The sequence below is a fragment of the Nicotiana tabacum genome, chromosome 8, assembly GCF_000715075.1.
Source record: "Nicotiana tabacum cultivar K326 chromosome 8, ASM71507v2, whole genome shotgun sequence".
NCBI lineage: Eukaryota > Viridiplantae > Streptophyta > Magnoliopsida > Solanales > Solanaceae > Nicotiana > Nicotiana tabacum.
Window position 1 is genome coordinate 44,593,402 of NC_134087.1, and position 22,117 is coordinate 44,615,518.

The 22,117-nt window shown below is 39.8% G+C and overlaps 1 protein-coding gene across 1 annotated transcript; it reads right to left on the reverse strand.

The window, feature by feature from the left end:
• Positions 1–6,831: 6,831 nt before the first annotated feature.
• Positions 6,832–8,971, reverse strand: LOC142163071 (uncharacterized). Its single transcript, XM_075220323.1, has 2 exons — positions 8,512–8,971; positions 6,832–6,842 (listed from the first exon to the last, which is right to left on the reverse strand). Exons 1-2 carry the CDS (start codon positions 8,969–8,971, stop codon positions 6,832–6,834), a joined length of 471 nt encoding a protein of 156 aa, XP_075076424.1.
• Positions 8,972–22,117: the final 13,146 nt, after the last annotated feature.

Sequence of the window (22,117 nt, forward strand, 5' to 3'; positions counted from 1 at the left end):
GTAATGACCCGGCCGGTCGTTTTAAGAATTAACACCTTGATCCCCAATTAATAGCTTTCCCCGAGTTTGTTTCTACTATTTTAATTTGCCGGGATGTTTGGTTTTGAGTTTCGGAGTGTTTTGGGGCACTTAGTCCCTAAAAGAGAGCTTAAGCTTTAGAATTTGGACTGTAGTTGAAATAGTGTGAAGACGGCCTCGGAATGGACTTTCGTCGGTTCTGTTAGCTCCGTTGGGTGATTTTGGGTTTAGGGGCATGTTCGGATTGTGTTTTGGAGGTTCATAGCTTATTTAGGCTTGAAATGCCGAAAAGTTAAATTTTTGAAGTTTCCGGTTTGATAGTGAGATTTTGATGTCGGGGTCAGAATGGAATTCCGAAAGTTGGAGTAGCTCCGTAGTGTTGAATGTGACTTGTTTGCAAAATTTCAGGTCATTCGGACAGGGTTTGATAGACTTTTTGATCAAAAGTGGAAATTGGAAGTTTTGGAAATCCTTAGGCTTGGATTGGAGAGTGATTTGTAGTTTTAGCGTTGTTTGATGTGATTTGAAGGTTGGAATAAGTTCATATGATGTTTTAGTATTGGTTGGCAGGTTTGGTTGAGGTCTCAGGGGCCTCGGGTGAGTTTCGGGTGCTTAACAGAAGTTGAATTGGACTTAGGAAAATTTGATGTTGGTTGAACCTATCATAACTGCACCTGAGTGAATGGGATCGCAGGTGCGGCGCCGCAGAAGCGGCTAGGTGACCATAGAAGCGGGATTAGCCCAGGCTCTAGAAGCCGCAGGTGCGAGCTGTTGGATGCACCTGCGGGGCCGCAGGTGCGGTAAGTGAGTCGCAGAAGCGGAAATGGGAGTTTAATGAAAAGTCGAAGGTGCGACTTGGTCTACGCAGAAGCGGGACCACAGGTGCGGTCCCAGAGCTGCAGATACGGTTTCACTTGTCAGAAAAGGGGCAAAACAAGGGTTTAGTCTCAAAACTTAGAAAATTGATTTGGGATCTCGAGATTTGCGATTTTGAGAGAGATTCTCACCTAGGTGTTTTGGGTAAGTAATTCTTACTCTATTTTGATTAATTTCCACGAATCTATGCTTAAATTCATCCTTTGAATTCGAATTTGGGATGAAAGTTTGGAGAAACAATTGGGAAAAGTTCTTAGGCCTAATTTTGGAGTTTTGATCAAGATTTTGATATCAAATTGTAGTAACGTCTGTATATATGAACTCGTGAGAGTGTGAGAATTCTAAATTTGTAAATTTTACCCGATTCCGAGGCGTGGGCCCGGGGGCATTTTGGTCATTTTTCTAATTTCGTGTATTAGCTTAGAATAATTAGTGGAATCAGTCATTTGAAGTTATATTTACATTATACAATTGATTTGAATAGATTTGGGCCATTTGGAGTCGAGTACTCGTGGCAAGAGCATGGTTTTGCGTTGATTTTTTAGTCGGTTCGAGGTAAGTGTCTTGCCTAACCTTGTGTGGGGAAACTCCCCTTAGGATTTGGTATTGTTGATATTTGTGATGCCTTGTACATGAGGTGACGAGTGCGTACTTGTGCTAATTATTAAAAATCTTGTTTTCATCAAGTAACTATAACTGTGTTTCCTTTCCTGTTTATACTACTTGCAATTTAAGCCTACTATTAGCTTAGGAAAGCATGTCTAATTGACTTAATTGCTTTACTTGCTCAAATTGCTTTATTTGAATTATGTGCAGCATGCTAGGTTAGACATACCTGTTTACCTTGGTATGAAATTTTGATTGAACTGAATATTCTCCGTGTTGCTGCTGTGTGTTTACTTTTGGGCTACGGACGGTATACCGAGAGATCCCCCGGCATGTTTACTTTGGGACTACGATTTTTATTCCGGTAGATCCCCCTACAAATTATATTGGAACTACGGGGCTGCACCCGATAGATTCCCCCAGTACTGAATATTTACATTTGGGATTCCGGTAGAACCCCGCACACTATGATTTGGACTACAGGAAAACACCCATGAGATCCACTTATATTTCTATTTGGGGACTACAGGACGTTATCCTAGGAGATCCCCGGTTGTTATCTCTGTGTTGAGTTGTATTCCTTCTGTGATTATTTTGTCTCTGTTATAGTTGTTGTTATTCTTATTATTATGTGTTACTTCATACTATTAGCATTTAATTATATTGTCATTTTCTATATTGTTTTACCTCGTTTTTCAGTTATAATAAGTAGGGCCCTAACCTTCTTCGTCACTACTCGACCGAGGTTAGGCTTGGCACTTACTGAGTACCGTTGTGGTGTACTCATGCCCTTTCTGCGCATGTTTTTCATGTGCAGATCCAGGTACTTTGACTCAGCGCCTACTATCCTTGAGAGGCGATTCTCCAGAGACTTCGAGGTATATCTGTCGCGTCCGCAGACCGAGGAGTCCCTTTCCATTCTCTCTTACAGTATTAGCCCTTCTGTATTTACTTTTGATTAGCATTCTGGAGTTAGACACTTATAGTTATTCAAAAGCTTGTGATTTCATGAGATTCCGGGTTTTGGGAAGTTATTCAGTTTGAGATTTATATTGTATATGCCGAGCGGCATCTTTAAACCTTCGCTATGTTTATTCCACAATTTTTATTTGTTTTATCTGTTGTTTTCCCTTTTCCAAAATTATTAGGCTTTCCTAGTCGTAGAGACTAGGTACCATCACGATAGTTCACGGAGGGCGAGCTGGGGTCGTGATATTAGTGGTGGATCCTCCGCGTCCATGGTTGATTTTTTGTTATAGCGCTCAGTTGACTCAGCTTTGACTTGTGTAGGTTTTACTCCCTTTTGAGCTGGTTTTGACTTTCTTGTCTATTTTTGACCAAACACTACAAGCAAGCACAATAAGTTAGCTTTTGGGAATACTTGTACACACTTTTAATACAAAACTCAAGCAAAAGTAGCATAAAATAGATTAGAATCCCTAGTTATCAACTCCCCCAAACTTAAGCTTTTGCTTGTCCTCAAGCAAACAAAGTAGTTCCCACCTACTCAAGATAAAAGAAAGGAAAATTCAGTTGTCCTAAAGCAACGGCATCAAGAATCAATTGGGACTAACAATTACCCTCAACTCAAATGCATTATCAACAATACACAACCTTTTAGCACCATGGCTATAGTGCGACACAAAAGCATCAAGAGTTGATTCAACTCATCAAGAAAACTCTTTCTGTTACATTGGTCGTTGTGGAACCCAAACTCATACTCCTAAACTCTCCATAAGCAAACCTTACTTTTATATTGTAGCACTCAGAATAAGGATTGTGGAAAACACACTCATCTCTCTCAAAGGAAGGTCACAAGTCCGGCTCTAAGTACCATAAGCTTGCCCTTTATGTGAGTCACCACTAATGTAAGCTCACCCAACTCAAGATCATATAGGGCTTTTGTGGTGATGTAATGAAGGCTTTTGGTTCAGGGTAGGATATATTGGTCTAAGAAGGTTTCATCTTCCCTTAAGCACTTCATTTGCTTCATTGTGGCACACATTTTCTTGACTCTTTGAGTCATTTACTTCTTCTTTAAGGGATAGAGAGACACATTGTCACTCTTTCTTGTTCATTTCTATTCTTTTTCTCCTTTCCAATCTTTCCATGCCTTTCATCTTTTGCTTTTATTGACTCCCTTCATTTCTTCTACATTGTTCACTTTCTTTTTGAATTTTTGGCTTTTATTTCTTTTTCTTTTTGCCTTTCTTTTCTTCATTTTGTACCTTTTATCAATTTTGCATTCCTCATCTCTCCCCCCAAACTTATGCTTTTGCTTTGTGCCAAGGAAAGATAGGGTGCCAAGAGAGAATCATTTTAGAACGGATAAAGGCTTGTATCATAGTTATTGAAAGAATAAGGGTTATGGCTCAACGGGGTTGACTAAGGATATCATCATTGGTGGGCTATGAATGTTTTCAAGTCTTAATTAGGATCAAGGAGAGCCTATAATCATTTCTCAAGTCGAGTTTCACTTAGTATTTCGCCTAGACAAACATTCAGGGCAAGTTCTAGACTCATTGGCCTGGGACTTGGACTTGCAAATCAATACCTCACCACACAAACTATAGGATTGCTAAAGAAACAGAGTCGGGGGTCCACAACAACCTTAGCTAAGATTTTAGCAACACAAATGATTCCGAGAAATCACTCGATGATTGTTTAGTCAACACAAGAGTCTCAAGGTCACAACTATCACCATCATATACACACCAATTTGTTTTTAACCATAAGGTCAAAGGTAAATATGTTAGGCCCAAGTGAAGCTTTTCCTGAGGCACCATTTCTCACTAACTACTATTTACACAAAAATGAAAAGAAAAATAGACTCAAACCTTTAAGAAGGTTGTCATGCCATCCATCATCGGGAAGAGCCACCCGATTCACACAAACTTCACCTTTGGAAAGAACCGTGGCATTAAGAAAATCAAAGGCATATTGATCATTGAAACTTGTAAAATAAGAAGCTACGAACCGAAAAAGAAGCTATTAAATGAAATAAGAAGCTATACTATTAAGGGAAATTGCAAAAGAAGCTATGAAGTAAAATGTAGAAAGTAAACTAAATATGTACAATATGGGGGTTTAGATGAATATACATAAGAGGGAATGAATATATACATGAGAGAGTAACTTTATATACAGACCAAGATCGAAAAATAACAAAAAGTAAAATAAATGGTAAAGTCATATACATACCAAAAGTGAAAAATAAGCATAAAGAACGAAAATAGTATCAACATTACAGACGAACTACCAAATCATCAAAGTGGGGCCATCCCCTCAAATGAAATCTAACATTGTCCTCAATGCTAACTAACCCAAAAATAAGCTCAAAAGGAAGGGTTGAGAGTAAAGGAAACTCTTTATGGGTCCTTTGTCTTCGGGTCCTATGGCTGCATGGGGTCCTGTTGCTGGGTTCCTGGATCACCTGTCTTGGGAGCCTGTGGCTGGCCAGAAGCAACTCCATTAGTCTCTGCTAGCTCAATCTCTACATCATCAACCCGGGGCATCACTCTCCTCCTCTTGTGCTCTCTCTCAATCTCCTGCTCCTGAACCTGCTTTGTCTGAGCCGCTAGAAGTTGGTCATGTAATAGTAGCTCCAATGGTAAGTGGTCTGCTTCCTTAATCTTCTCCACCTACCCCCTTAATTCCTTCACAGACCCCTTCGAGGCCCGAGTCTTTTTTAGCTTCTTTGTTTGGTTGCTCAGCTCTTGAAGTGATTTCCCTTGAACTGCTATAGCATCCATTATAAGCTTTTGGTTCTCCAGGAGATTCTTCTGGTTGTTCAGAAGCTCCTTGAGAGACTCCTCTACCGAAGCTGGCACTTATGGCTGTGGGGGAACTGATTGGGCTGCCACCGAATTGGATAGCACAGATAACTTAGAAGTTGTTGCCTGCATCCAGTTGTTGATACTGGAGAGTGTTTGACTCAATCTTTGGGCAATCAATGGGTATGTTGAGGAGGATGGAATTTCTGAAGGCATGGAAGTAGATGGTCCGGAGGCAGGATATGGTATAGCAGTGGAAGGCTGTAAATTAGTGACTACCACAACTAGCTCTTCAGACTGGCCAGTAGAAGTAGTAGCTTTGCCCTTGGATACCTTAGCTTTGGGGTTGTCTGGACCCTTAAAGTTGTACCATGAAAAGGGCATCTTGGGTTTTACCTTGACATCAAAATTTCTTTTTTTCCACCTCCTGACCTTCCAAGTACATGGTGAGGAAGTTCGGGAAGGGGTACGATCTATCACCTACATTGACCACTCTGGTGATCACCCTAGACATGATATTCGCGATATTGATCGGGAACCCCGCCATAATAGCAGCCACTATATTTGACTGGGATACCGGCAAGGTGTTTTTGTGAGTAGTGGGGTCTAGTCTGCTGCATACAAAGGTCTCCCAACCCTTTGCCTCAAAGTTTAGGGTGTTCCTCAAGATAGGAACCCCTATTGTCAACCATGCTGGAGTGGTATCCGGGAGAGCTAGGTATTATGCCAACCACGGGCGGGATGCATCATCCATCACCACCTTCTCCAAGTACAATGTCTCATCTTCATCATTGAAGCCCAGGTATTCATTGATTATTTTCCCATCAAACTTGACTTTCAGGTTCCACACCATAGTCACTTTTGTGTTCTTTTTTATGTGGGAGGCATTGGCGTATAATTCCTTGACTAGTGTTCATTAGCATCTGACACCTTACTAGTGAAGTAATCCCATCCCACTCACTCATTGAAGTGTTGCTTCACATTGGGGTTGTGAGGCAGAAGATCCCGCTCTATGAACTGGCGCTCATGAATAAGTGACTTTTGAGGCCACCACTCCCTAAACTTGTGATATGCCAGCTCATTAACAAACCTCCTTTGCCACACCTCATGGTTTCTTATCCTTTCCACACCCCCGGTTTGGGTCTTACCCCCTCCCTCATCATCCGATACTTCATCATCTATTAGATCATGTCTAGGTGACGAAGCTGTAGGTGAGGTTGAAGTTGAAGACTTACTAACCTCTGCTGAGCCATTAGACGACTCAGCAGAAGAGGCAGCAGGAGAAGTAGGAGAGGCTGGGGGTGTAGGTTCATCTCTCAACCTATGTCTCTCCGGGAAATTGGGTACATATGCTAGCATTGAATCAGACTCTGAGGCCTCCCGGGAGGGCAAATACTCACTCCCCTTGGAATGGGAAACAGCTCTATCTGCAGCTCTGATGGTCTTCCTCATTTCCCTAATTGATTTCAGAACTGCTGGGGTCAATTTAATCTATCCTCATCCCCTACCCGGGGAGGACTCCGCTTTCCCTTTTTGTTTTTCACTGCCTCTACTAGATTTAACCATTATCTGCAAGTATAATCAGTTGAAAATTATTAGTATGAATACTAGAAAACGCAGTGCAGAAAAGCAGTAGAACATTTGACAGTGCTTGAACAAAATAATAAATTGCGAACTGCAAAAAAGAGAATGCGGCCGCAAAGGCTGCAACGCTGGACCGCAGAAAATGCATCACGGCCGCGGAAGTGTAGAGATCAGACTACCCACCCTCTAATTCTATTTCATCGTGGATCACGGAAAAAAGAAGGGTGGTCGCGGTAGTTGCACTGCTGTCCGCGAAAAATTAACCGCAGACACAAACCCTCATTTATATCTTTCTGAACTTGATCATCGTGATCGCGGTAAGTGCACCGCTGACCGCGGAAAATCAACCGCGGCCGCGAAAGTCAAAATCGGGCCTAGAAAACCTAGGGTTTCAGTTGTTCATGAATTTACACATTTTTAAGCCCCACTAGGTGTTCATTAACCAATTCCAACAATCTAAGTCTAATTTTGATTAACATTAAGAAACCCTAAGTCAAAACTAAAAGAAAAAGAAAGAAGAAGAAATAAAAACTATCAATTAAAAGAAAATAAGTAAGAAATTAAAGACCAAGGAATGAGTGGAATTACCATATGTGAGATGAGTGGTGAAAAATAAAGTCTAGTACTTATGTCTGTGCAAACTAGGGCGTGGATGAACAGTGGTATATGTTGTTTGAAAGTGAAATGAGCGAAAAGTGTTAAAGGGGCCCTGAGGTTCTATTTATAGACAAACCCTGGGACCCATACAATCTTACCTAGCACGGCCGCAGTAAATACTAGGTTCGCGCTTGTGAAGTACAGAAGGGCTGCCCGATTAAAATGATTGCGGACCGAGGGAAATTGATCGCGGCAGCGATGAGGCACCATTGACCACAATAAATGCACCGCAGATGCAACTGAAACGTCAGAGAAGTCTCATTTTGGACTTTTCAATCCCGCGTCCGCCATCAAATTCCGCCCCCGCGATAAGGCCACCGTTGTTCGCAAAAAATAGTAGCGGTCAAACTTCAGAGAGCAAAATTTTTCCAGCTTGACCTGCACTGCATCAAACATCCCTAGACACATCTCACAACCAGTTAGTTCACCAACAAATCCTAACTACAAAGAAAACCAAAAAAGAAGAAAACACATGGGTTGCCTCCCAAAAAGCGCCTGATTTAACGTCGCGGCACGACACAGGTTACCATCAATCACTTGAGATGGATCATTGCCACCACGTGGCTGTCATCAAACTTGCAAAGATAGTGCTTGACTCTGTTCCCATTAACTCTGAAGATTTCACTATTTTTGTTTTGCAAGTCAAGAGCACCAAACGGAGTCACAAGCACCACTTCAAAAGGTCCACTCCATTTTGACTTAACCTTTCCCGGAAACAATCGTAACCGAGAGTTGAACAAAAGAACCAAGTCACCCACTTTGAATTCCTTGCTATGGGCATACTTGTCATGTAAGTACTTCATCTTGTCCTTATACAAGGACGAGCTGGAATAGGCATGAATCCAGAACTCATCAAGTATATTGAGTTGCTCCACCCAGAGATTTGCTGCAACATCCTATTCAAGATTCAACTTTCTCAAGGCCCATATGGTCGTGTGCTCTAACTCAATCGGGATATGGAAATCTTTCCCAAACACCAACTGATACAGATACATACCAATCGGAGTCTTGTAAACAGTCATGTACCCCCACAAAGCATCATTCAGTTTCTTTGACCAGTCAGTCCTATTTGCATTAACCGTCTTTGACAATATGTTCCTGATCTCCCTATTGCAGACCTCCACTTTCCCACTATCTTGAGGATGGTAAGGGGTATAAACCTTGTGATTGACACCATACTTTGCAAGCAAAGTGTCAAATGCCTTATTGCAGAAATGAGACACTACATCACTAATGATTGCTCTAGGAGTGCCAAACCGAGTAAAGATACTTTTCTTGAGAAAAGCCACAACACTCTGGGCCTCATTGTTGGGTAAAGCCACGACCTCAACCCACTTTAAAATATAACCAATGGCCACCAGAATGAACGTGTTACCACATGAACTCATGAAAGGTCTCATGAAGTCAACGCCCCATACATCAAATATGTCAACCACAAGAATAGTGGTGAGAGTCATCTCATCTTTCTTTGAAATTCCACCTGCTCTTTGACACTCATCACATCTCTTCACAAGCTCACATGTATCCTGTACAATGTAGGCCAACAAAAACCACAACTAAGCATCTTTGAAGCTGTCCTCACCCCACCATGATGACCAACATAGGGGGAGGAATGACACGCATCCAAAATACTCATTTGCTCCTCTTCTGGAACACATCTCCGGATCACACCATCATTACAAATTTTGAACAAGTAGGGCTCATCCTAATAGTAATCCAAGCTATCTCGTTTAACCTTCTTCCTTTGGTTAGAAGAGAGCTCACACGGAACAATACTGGTCACAAGAAAGTTGGCAACATCCGCGAACTAAGGCATGATATTCATAAATACAGAGAGGAGTTGCTCATCAGGGAATGAATCATTAATTTCGAGGCTATTACGGGGCCTCCCTTCCTCCTCCAAGTGGGACAAGTAGTCCACCACTTGGTTTTCACACCTTTTTTTATCAGCAATCTCAAGGTCAAACTCTTGAAGCAATAGAACCCATCACATCAACCAAGCCTTGGAATCCTTCTTTGTCATCAAGTAGCGGAGTGTCGCATGGTCAGTGTGAACTATCACCTTGGCACCCATGAGATAAGGCCTAAACTTCTCCATTGCAAACACAATTGCTTGCAACTCTTTTTCCGTTGCCGTGTAATTCACTTGAGCATCATTAGTTGGTTTGATTGCATAATACACCAGGGTGAAACATCTAGCTCACTCTTTGACTCAAGACCGCTCCTACCACAACATCGCTTGCGTCACACAAGAGCTCAAAAGGTAAGCTCCAATTGGGTGCGGTAATAATGGGAGTGGTTGTCAATTTGTACTTGAGAAGTTCAAAAGTTTTCATACATTCCTCATTAAACACGAACTTGGCATCCTTTTCCAATAACTTGCACAAAGGATTCACTATCTTAGAAAAGTCTTTGATGAATCTTTGGTAGAACCCCGCATGCCCAAGAAAACTCCTAACCCCCCTGACTGAAGTAGGAGGAGGAAGCTTTGAGATCACTTCAATTTTAGCCTTGTCCACCTCTATGCCGTGCTTTGAGATCTTATGGCTGAGGAAAATTCCCTCCTCGGCCATAAAGTGGCATTTTTTCAAGTTAAGCACAAGATTGGTCTTTTCACACCGGGCCAACACCTTGTCAAGATTCTTTAAACATTCATCAAAAGAGTCATCCACAACACTGAAATCATCCATGAACACTTCTAAGAAGTCCTCCACCATGTCTGTAAATATAGCCATCATACACCGCTAGAAGGTAGCCGGTGCATTACACAAACTAAAAGGCATTCTAGAAATTGCAAAAGTGCCATATGGACACGTGAAGGTGGTTTTATCCTGATCTTTCGAAGCAATAAAAATCTGGTTGTAGCCTGAGTACCCATCCAGAAAATAGTAGAAGGCATGCCCAGTAAGTCTATCTAGCATCTGGTCAAGAAAGGGCAATGGAAAGTGATCCTTGCGGGTCACTTTATTCAGCTTGCGGTAGTCCATGCACACCCTCCATCCTGTGACAGTCCTAGTGGGAATCAACTCATTTTTCTCATTGGTAACCACAATCATACCACCCTTCTTCGGCACACATTGCGCTGGCAAAGTCCAAGAACTATCCGAGATGGGGTACATTACCCCTAATCTAACCACCTGGTCACCTCCTTTTTGACAACTTCTTGCATAGCCTCATTCAGCCTCCTTTAATGTTCCACGGAGGGTTTGGCATCATCTTCAAGTATAATCTTGTGCATGCAAAAGGCGAGGCTTATTCCCCGAATACCAGCTAGAGTCCATCCAATTGCCTTTTTCTTTCTTTGGAGCACCTCCAGTGTTGTATCTACCTACACGTTAGTAAGACAAGACGAAATAATAACAGGTAAAGTTGAACTAGGGCTTAAGAATTCATACCTGAGGTGTGAAGGCAAAGGCTTCAACTCCAGAATGGGAGGTTCCTCAATTGAGGGTTTTGTTGGTGGAGTATTTCTATTCTCAATATCCAAAGAGAGCTTTCGAGGCTCATAAGAGTAAGAGCTCATTCCATGAAAAGCATTGACACACTCCACCTGACCTCCATCCTCATTTACATCAAGGTTCAACAAGACCTCTTCTAGAGGATCCTCCACATTGATCATTGCACTAGTATCATCAACTATAACCTCCGTGACAAGATCCACAAAAGAGCACACTTCAGTACTATTCAATTGCTTTACTGATTTGCACATATGAAAGACCACTTTTTTATCACCCACCCGGAAGGTGATCTCCCTTACTTCTACATCAACCAATTCCTTCCTAGTTGCAAGTAAAGTCTTCCCAATATTATCGGAACCTCATAATCGACTTCGCAGTCCAGAATCACAAAGTCACAGGCAAAATAAACTTCTCCACCCGAACAAGAACACCATCAATAATATCAAACGGCCTTTTCATTGTTCTATTCGCCATTTGCAACCTCATTGAAGTAGCCCTCGATTGACCAATAACCAAAGTTTTGAACACGTAGTAAGGCATCAAATTGATACTTGCTCCCAAATCACACAATGCCTTTGCAAAATCCGCACTCCCAATGGTACATGGAATGGTGAAAGCGTCGGGATCTTCAAGCTTTGAAGCCATCAAGTGCACAATTGCACTTACTTGATGAGTCATTTCGATGGTCTCACAATCCATGGATCTCTTTTTAGTCACCAAGTCTTTTATGAACTTGGCGTAACCCAGCATTTGCTCAAGAGCTTCCACCAAAGGAACATTGATTGACAAGATTTTCATCATCTCAATAAACTTCTTAAATTGGTTTTCATTATTTTGCTTCGCAAGCCTTTGAGGGTAAGGTGGAGGAGGACTTGGCAAATGAGCCTTATCCTTGGGCACTACCATTTTCGGTATGTCTATTACGTGTTCCCTAGACGGGTTCACGTCATCTTGAGTCTCCACCTCATTATCATTGATATCAATTCTCACTTCCATATTCAAATTCTCTTCACTCACTTGCTCATCAACCATAGGAACATCATCATCTTGTACTTCAACCTCATCACTCTCAATTTCCTTTTGCTTGGAGGTATTCACATCACCACCTTGACTGCTTCTTGTAATCACCGCCATTGCATGCCCGGTGTTTTTCACACCCTTCGGGTTTACTACCGTATTACTAGGTAGAGCCTCCTTAGGTCGAGTATTCAAAGATTGCGAAATCTGGCCAAGTTGAACCTCCAAATTTCGGGTTGAAGTATTGTGGGATGCCAACTGGGCATCAGAGTCGGAGTTCTTCTTCATCATTTGTTCAAACATCATCTCGATCCTTCCCATATTATTGTTTGACGAGCTCAGACCTTGGGATGGAAATGGAGGTGGGTTATTTGGTTGTTGATACATTGGAGGCCTTTGAAAGCTTTGCCCCTGATTCCCTTGATTGCCATTATTCCAACCCCCTTGGTTATTGTTTCCTCCCCAATCGTTGTTGTTGCCACTCCAGTTGCCGTGGTTGTTCTGGTTGCCCCAATTCTGATTGTTATTCCCCCATTTGCTATTGCCTTGTTGGTTTTGATTCCCCTAATTTCCTTGGGATCTCCACTGTTGTTGTTGGTTAGGAGCATTGCCCCTTTGGCTTTGGTAATTGTTCATGTACTGCACTTCTTCACTTTCCTCATCATAGCCATCATCTTGATTAAAACCACCACTACCTTGCTCATATTGATCTAAACTACCTTGACATTGTTGACCTCTTTGTCGTCTCTTGTTGACACCTTCCATAGCATTTACTTGTCTAGGAGCTTGAACTTGTTGCAACTGAGCTTTTGCCAACTAGTTCATTGTTGTAGTTAACTTGCTATAGCCTGGCCATGATCATTGAGCTCTTTGTGCAACTGGATGATAGTGGGGTCACCCTATGATGCATTGGCTCGACTTTTCCAAGCTGAGGAAGTATCTATCATCTCATCCAATATCTCACACACCTCAGCATAAGGTTTGTTCATAAAATTTCCCTTGCTAGCTGGTTCACTACACACTAATTGGTCGTGTTAATGCCACGGTAGAATGTCTGCTGAATCATTGCTTTGGTCATGTCATCGTTCGGACATTCTTTCACCATTGTCCGATATCTCTCCCAGATCTCATGAAGTGATTCATTAGGTTCCAGTTTAAAGGCCAAAATCTCATCTCTCAAAGTCGCCATATGCCCTGGCGAGAAAAACTTAGTTGTAAACTTGTCCGTCAACTCATCCCACGTAGTGATGGAATGGTTGGGAAGCCTTTCGAGCCAGTCCAAAGCTTTCCCTCTAAGTGAGAAAGGGAATAATCTCAATCTCAATGCATACTTTGACACATTTGTTTGCTTGCTTCCCCAACAGGTATCCACAAAGCCCTTAAGATGTTTATATGCATTCTGATGGAGAGCACCTGTGAAATACCCTCGCTGCTCCAATAAAGTCAACATCACATTTGTAATTTGAAAATTGCCCGCCCGGATTCGGGGTGGGACAATTGCACTTGCGTATCCTTCATTTGGAAGCACCCTAGGAGGCACTCTTGGAGGTGGCGGGGGAGGGTCTAGAACATTGTCATTGGCCTGGAGGCCTCGTCTTTGACCTTAAGGTACTAGAGGCACCTCATCCTCACCATTATCATCTACCTCCTCCCCCGGCAGAACATTTCCAAGGGGATCATTGTTTGCCATTTTGTACCTGAATTGATGACACACACAAGTTAGTAACACAGAAGGAAAGAAAAATAAGACATAAAACTAGTCAGATAGATAGCCAAAACCGTTTAGCTCCTCGTCAACGACGCCAAAAAGTGATCGGCTCCAACCCTACACCACTATAGAGTGGCAAGAGCAGTCGATGCATCTTTTACCCGAAAAGTCATGATGGAATCCATAGGGAGCTAAGATATGTTTGGAGTTAGATTCCTATCTAATCTAGCAATGTGTAGTGTTCTTGATTGCACTTCTAATCATTCTTTTGTTTGTTTGCTATTTCTAATTTAATACAAATGATGCACGAAATTAAGCTAAGTAGATATTTTTATAGGATTTTTTAAATTGGTAAAAAGGCACTAGGGAATTGACTTACTCCTAGGTGAGTATCTAACGGGATCTAAAACTTAGGTCAATAATATTATAGTTGGTATCATGATATAGCCAATGCACGTAGCTACTCACTCTATACCTCTCGGTAGTTTGAGTGACTTGCCCTAATTGGCTTTCTTAATCCCAATTGGGTGTTCAATTTGTGCAAGCAAAGTTAGCTCAAGTCGGGTATTACTATCTCTAGGTTTAACACTTTAATTAGGGCGATCAATCTCTTGAATATATCTCAATTCCTTATTGACCTAAGTTTCCTAGACTTAAGCTCTCTTTCTCAAGAAGAGCCTAAGTCAAAAAGGCACAAATTAGTATTTGCAACCATCAATTCAACATAAAAGGCACAAATGAGGCCAAATATCAATCACCCATAAACATCTAAGCCCTAAAATAGCAGACTCATTAAATACCCACACTAGGGTTGAGCCACAGTCATAGCTAATGGGTTTAGCTACTCATAATTAAAGAAGAAAACATAGATTGAGATGAAATAGAAACCATAAAAATTAATTACAAGAAAAAAGTCTATGACTAGTTGTTAAACAAGCTCTAAAATTACTCAAAAAGTCAAAAGTAGGCGGTTCACATGCTCAGCTAAACAAAAGATGACCTAAAAATCTGAAAAAGAACTATTTATACACAGCTAAATTTTCGGAGAAAAATGCCCCTACGGAGGTACCGCTGACAGCGGAAAATGGATCGTTGCAGCGCTTGGACTACCATGGCCGCATAAAATCAAGCGCGGACCGCAGTCTTCAATTTTTAGCTTCATACTTAGTTCTCTGAATCTGGCTACTGCTGAGGGCGGTAAATGCATCGCGTCCGCGCTAAAGCTATCGTTGTCACGTAATTCCACCGCGGTCAGCGGTGACTTGATAAGATCATAATTAAAACTCTCTGATCTTTGCCACCGCGGACCGCGAGATCAAGACCGCCTCAACGGTGGATCCTCCGCATCCGCGGTTGATTTACCGTTGTAGCGCTCAGTTGACTCAGCTTTGACTTGTGCAGGTTTCACTCCCTTTTGAGCTAATTTTGACTTTCTTGTCTCTTTTTGACCAAACACTACAAGCAAGTACAATAAGTTAGTTTTTGGGAATACTTGTACACACTTTTAATACAAAACTCAAGACAAAAAGGACCATAAAATAGCCTAAAATCCCTAGTTATCATCACACTGTATGGGGTGATGCACCATGTGGGGCGGTAGTGGGGAAGTTCAGAGAGCGGATTCTGATGGGATGCAGGAAATTTCCACAAGTGCGGCGTGCTCCGCGCCGCCCAATGTGCTGTGTTATTGGGAATCCGCAAAAATGCAAAACATGAACTTTGTAGCCCTTTCTAATATCTTTCCAACGATATATTGTGGAGCCCAAACAGAGTTCTGAGCAAAAAGTTATGTGTATTTTACTATACAATGCATTGTATGCCCGCTCGATTCTTCGTTTCGTTCTTAACTATCATCCATTGATCCCCGAACACGATCCCGGTTTGATTATGTGGGCTTTTACTCAGACTTCAAAGCTCCAAATTACTTGAATTCATTCCATAATAACTACATAGCTCGGAATCACTCCTATAAGGCATAAAATACACAATTAATACAAAACACTAGCGATTAAAGTTCAAACTCAACTAAAGTGCAGTACATTAGAGTGTAATAAGCTACTAAAATATGCAATTATAGCCTATCATCAACACCCCCACACTTAAATCATTTCTCGTTCTCGAGCAATCAAACTACACTTTATATAGACACGACCTTTTTAAACAATTCTCCTAACTCATCACACCAAGAATATTTAAAATAGACTAAGCACAAAACCGTAACATCTTCACCTCAATATTTGACTCACAAGTACCACGCATTATTCATAACTCACTCACTTACTCTAACATAGAGGTCACTAAAATTAACTTTCCTTCATGAATCAAGAGCCCTCACATAACAAAAGAGAGCAGTTCCACACAATAAAATTTAAGAACAATTAGGAACTCAAGATTTAAAGAATTCACTCGCTCTCATAAATAATATTCATATGCCACAAAAGATGCACCATAGGCTTGTCCGTAATATACTACTCTACTAATCGAGCTCATTCAGTCTAGGATCAAGTAGGACTTTATTTGATTGTAATGTAGGCTGTAAGACGGGTAGGATGCCTTTAGATACAAGAGTGACTACACCTCCCTAAGCACTTTAACACATACACTTTAACATTTAAAACCCCACACTTATATCAAATTATAACCCCACCTTCACATCAATATATATATTAACTCCATACTTCTTTAAGCACAAGTATATCACTAGCCACCACCATCAAGAAATATTTTTCACAACAATACAACTAATTTTTTTTCTTTTTCAATTCAAGTGGCTTTTATTTTTTTCAACACAGTGCACTTTTCTCCTTATTTCATTAGTTCCACTCAGAGGCCAAACCACCACCCCACACTTTAACTTTTACACAGTTCATAACAATTCAAGTGCTCATGAGAGGTGAAAAATTTCAAATAGATGGTTAATTCAAACAAATGAGTAAGGCTTGTAATGTGGTTACCATAGAAATAGGATTACAGGTTCAAAGAAGTTAACTACGATACATAACAATTAGGCGGATAAAATATATATCTGGCTCAATAAAAAAATAGCTATATCACTTCCAAAACTAAATAAAATTACTATTTTGCTTTGCAAACACACGGGGCAAGTTCTAGACATCAAATGCAATGCACTGAATACATACAAACCTTACACACACATGGCACATAACTCACTCAGGATTGGACTCATCAAGACACTCTAGTCAAAGCAGTTAAGCAAAGTTAAGGTCATACAATTTAAGGTACTTCTACAAGAGTCAAAAATTGAGCCTATGTGTCACAACCAAAGTACTGACTATTCTCAAGGCGTCACAAAGCTCAGAGATATTGCTGCAATTCATTTCATCTCACACTAGCTCATACTCCTAAAAAAATAAAACTAACTACACCCGGTTCAAACAAAACTTTTGGAAAAGAACTGTGGCACAAAGAAAAATCAAGGGGGGATTACTACACTACCTACAAATAAAATTATTTTTTAAGACTTAAATCCTTCAAGAAAAAAATTAATTAATTAAATTAACACAACTAAAATAGCATAGAAAGTCACTCAGACAATCTCCTCACCCAACACTTAAAATTGTGCCTTGTCCCCAATGCACACTATAACTAATAAGAGGGTAAAAAACTCCCTGGTAGGCCAAAAGCGGAAGCACTAGCAGCTCATGAGGTACTCAGACTTCTCCCAAGCCTGGTCCTTCGTGCAGGTACCTCACACTTAGTTCCAACCATCTGGTTTGTTGTTGCATCCTTCCAATAATTTTGCTTTCCATGCTCCTAGAAAATTAAAAATTGACACTACAAAAATAATACAATAATAAATAAAATAAAAACAAAAAAACAAAATAAAATAAAAGAAAGTTGTAAAGCTGGGTTGCCTCCCAACAAGCGCTTGATTTAACGTCGCGGCGTGACGCGAATCACTTTCTACCTCCACTTTGAACTTATGAATTGGACCCCAAGTTTTGATTCTGCTCTATGATCATGCTTCTGGGGCAATACAAATAGTTGCGGGCTAAAAATTAAATGATACTTTATGAAATTTTTGGCTTTCAACCGAGGAATGTCACTTTGCGTAGGCGGCCTTGGAAATTTTAGAATATAAGGCTCATCTACCTCATCTTTTGACTCTTGCATTGGCTCATACGGCTCAGTTTCCATTTCACCATCTGAACATAATGTAGAGAAGTGTTTGGAATAAGGTCTCACACGCTCAAATACATGAACTTCAAGATTTTTAACCTCCTCAACACCAATCACACTATAGTCAACTAAATTTGTATCTTCAACATCCCTGGTTGACTCTAGTATTACTTCTTCAACATCGGGATCCTCAAATTCTAGCTGGTTAGAGTGTTGGGGTTCTACTTTGGACCCCTCCATTGACCTCAATTTCCATCTCTAATGCACACTGCTCCTAGCTACTATCCACAATACTGGTATATTGAGCATTAAAAGCTTCAACTAGTTGACTCACTTGAGCCTCCAAGTTGCGAATAGTTGCATTTTGCCATTGTACCTGTAGTTGTATCTCATCATATTGTTCCACAAGGCACTTTAGCATATCCTCGATCTTTTTCAGGTCATCATCCCTGGGTTCTTTGTTCCTATTAACTTCACAAGAAAAAGAAGAACCATCAAAGTAAGAGGTTGGGGGAAGATAAGAAATATAAGCACAACCATGAAAGTGACCATCTTGACCACCACACATATCACACACATTCCACATATAAGATTGAGTTGGTGCACATAACTCGCTCTCGGGAATATTTTGATAATTTTTCTCTGGGTGGTTTCCTCCACAATATGTATAAGGAGAATCAAAAGTAGAATTTCCAACATCAAAACTCTCATAATTCCAAGATGTCATGTCTCTCTAGTAAAAAATAAAAAATAAATAAAAAATAATCAAATACAAAATAACAAAAATAAAAGTTCAAACTTGTAACCTAGAAATATGTACACCTACAGCTACACCGTTAGTTCCCCGGCAACGGCGCCAAAATTTGATCATGCCCAATTATGCCTTATAAAAAGGACTAAGCGGTCGTTGCAAATATAATCGGGTTTACAAGTCCGGAGTCGAATCCCACAGAGAACTAAGACTTAGCTACAGTTGTTCAATATCGCTAAAAACACAAGTCCAAACCTAATTATAAAGATTATAATGTTTATTTTTATCTAATTCACTAACAAATACTAGAAAGCAGTAAAACTATCAATTAATAAGGATAAGGATTGGAGATAAGATTAAGGAGGTATAGAGTTATGATTTCCCCTATTGTCGGAATCATTTCCGCTACATTTTCTATAAATTAGCCTAAGTATTCTCTACCAATCACGAGCACTCTGACTGTCGTAACTCTCTCTCGAGTAATTACCATAATTACAAGACATATTCTCCCGAATTATGCTAGCTAGCATTAAGTAAGACTCACTCGGATTGCACCCAAGGTTTCGTTATCTCTAATCTTACCTTTAAACTCTTCGTACTGATCCCTCACATACGTTAGGAGTGATGTTGTTCAATAACTACCTAAATATGCACTCTTTCCCAAGTAATACATATTAAATACGATTGAGAGCTCTTCAACCAACCACAATAATAACGTAGTTGAATAAATAGAGAAAATACTACAGCAAATCTATATTAATGTAACAGGAAACTTATCCTCCAATAGGTTCCATCAATACCCTAGATAACAAATTAGCTATTCATAATAGTATGCATAACTACAATACTAGAATTCATAACCAATAATGAAAATAGGAAGAAGGAAGCGAAAAACTCATAGAAAAATTCTCCGCCTTGCTCCTAGTGTGTTCTTGCCTTCTTAGGTCGAATCCCTGATCACCTTAGCCTCCTTAGGTCTAAATTATTGTCAAAAGTATGTCCCTCGTCTCAAAATAGCGTTTTTACATATATTTATACCAAGTAGGGTCGGACCCAGAAGAAAATACCTTCTCCCGCGCAAAATAGGACAATCACTTTATAAAATTTGCACTACCATGCCGCATGGGGCGACGCACCATACGGGGCAGCAGTGGGGAAGTTCAGAGAGCTGATTCTGACGGGATACAGGAAATTTCCACAGGAGCGGTGCGTGCCGCACCGCACTATACGCCGCGTTATTGGGAATTCGCAAATATTCAAAATATGAAAATTGTAGCCCTTTCAAATAGCTTTCCAACGATATATTGTGGAGCCCAAACGGAGTTCTGAGCGAAAAGTTATGTGCATTATACTAGATAATGCATTGTATGCCCGCTCGATTTTTCATTTCGTTCTTAACTATCATCCGTTGATCCCCGAACACGATCCCGGCTTGATTCCTTTTACTCAGACTTCAAAGCTCCAAATTACTTGAATTCATTCCATAATAACTACATAGCTCGGAATCACTCCTGTAAGGCATAAAATACACAATTAGTACAAACACTAGCGATTAAAGCTCAAACTCAACTAAAGTGCAGTACATTAGAGTGTAATAAGCGACTAAAATACGCAATTATAGCCTATCATCAGTAGCATCGGAGAGTACTTTTAGCGCGGCAAAATTTCAAATCGGAGATCATAGAGATTCATTAGCGGAGGACAACCTAGAGATTTCCGTATTATTCAGAGATTGGATTAATTCAGAAAGAAGAAATCTTGGTTTTGAAAAATTAACCACTAGGGAAGAAGACTTAGCACTGGGAGCGATTACGGCCTAGAACTCATGGAACATCAATCAACATTGCCAATTCCACAACAATGTCCGAGAGAAATCATTGATAAGTTACAACGAAGCTATATGGGAGCGTACTAATATTAGTATGATAATTTGTAATTGGCTACTAAGAGGCCTAGTTCAAACAGAACCCTTCCTACAAGGTGGCTGCGTAGATTAGGTACTCTTCAAAAGAATTATATTTATATGTGAAATTTGAAAGTTTTATTAATAAAATAACAGGCTCTAAACCTTCAATTATTTTTATGAATTGTCTTACACTCTTACTTAGTTACTTAATGGTTTGAAATTATATTAAATAAATTATAACTCTATTATAATTACTAGAATATTTCATTACAAGTCATTTGTTTTAATAAACAATTCTTTACTTAGTTTCCTAATTCCTTATAATTTATTAAGTTTTAACTTTTATGTTTATTAAATAAGTCCAAAAACTAGCTGTTGCAAACTTTAAAAACTTAGTCATTGTCAAAAAATTAGTTGTTGCCAAACTTAATGCTTAAATTTTTTTTTAAAACGGCTCACTTAAGGCCTGCGAAACCGTCTTGTCCCGTCCCATCCCGTTTGTTAGCGGGATGGGATGGGCCTACCGTTTCGTCCCGTTTCGTCCCCTCCCACCATCGTCCCAGCTAAATGTCGTCCGTCCCGGCCCGTTGGACAGCCATAGTAATGTATAAGGGCGTATTTGGTTGTTTTTTATTTTCCCCATAATATATTAGGTTATTTCACCCGTTGCCTTAAAATTTTAGTTGGATGTTCATATTCTTTTTACAATAATATGAGTTATTTTAATCTAAGTGAATGATGCGGGAATAAATGTTCAACTATTTACAAACAAAGAAATTTAGATCTGTCTTCTTAATATGATCAACCAGAACACTCCTATGCACACATATCGTTTATGACTATAAACGATGTTTAATTACTTCAGTTGCATATAATTATGTTCAATGATATTTTACTATATCATGTATAGAAATAGTAGTAGTCTGCTATGCTAGGTAGTTTGGCCCAACTACTTAAGTGTACCCAACTTAGATAACTGTTCTATTAATCAATAATTAGGAGTTTAAATGGACTCTGTAAATACTTTTGTCACTGCCAAAAAATTGCCCATGGGTTTGCAAAAAAATGTTTATACTAGTATTTGCTTTAAAATTGTATTACTTTCTATACCTAAGGGTTTTCAAACAATAAATTTTAAAAGTCTTTGCATATTTTTTAAACTCCACGTCAAATTCAATAATACTACATAAATTGGGATGGAGGTAGTATAAGCTTGTCGCTAGAAAAAATAGTGACAGTAATAAATAAAGCATCTTGTTGTAACTATTGCATCTACTATAAATTATAATACCATAAAACTTACATGCCAAAATTATGTTAGACCTTAATATATAAACACATTTGGTAGTGCTTATATGAGCAAATTACTTCAGGAGGCATAATCCCTTATGTGATAGCTTAAAGAGAACATGCAACGCCCTGATGTATTACCTTTCTGCTCCGGTTCCAATCTTTTCATTCTTAAAAAGAATACACTTTTTCATATTGTGAAAAAGTTTTATTTTACTTTTATTAACATGATTTCATAGTCGCAAAAATATCATGACAAGCTATAATTACAATAAGTTTTAATAATCTCTGTATACCCAATTAAATAGGTTCACTCAAGTAAAATTTTATTTT

What these genes read in the sequence shown, in the direction of transcription:
- LOC142163071 (XM_075220323.1), bottom strand. Translation starts at nt 8,971, where the DNA reads ATGACTCTCACCACTATTCTTGTGGTTGACATATTTGATGTATGGGGC.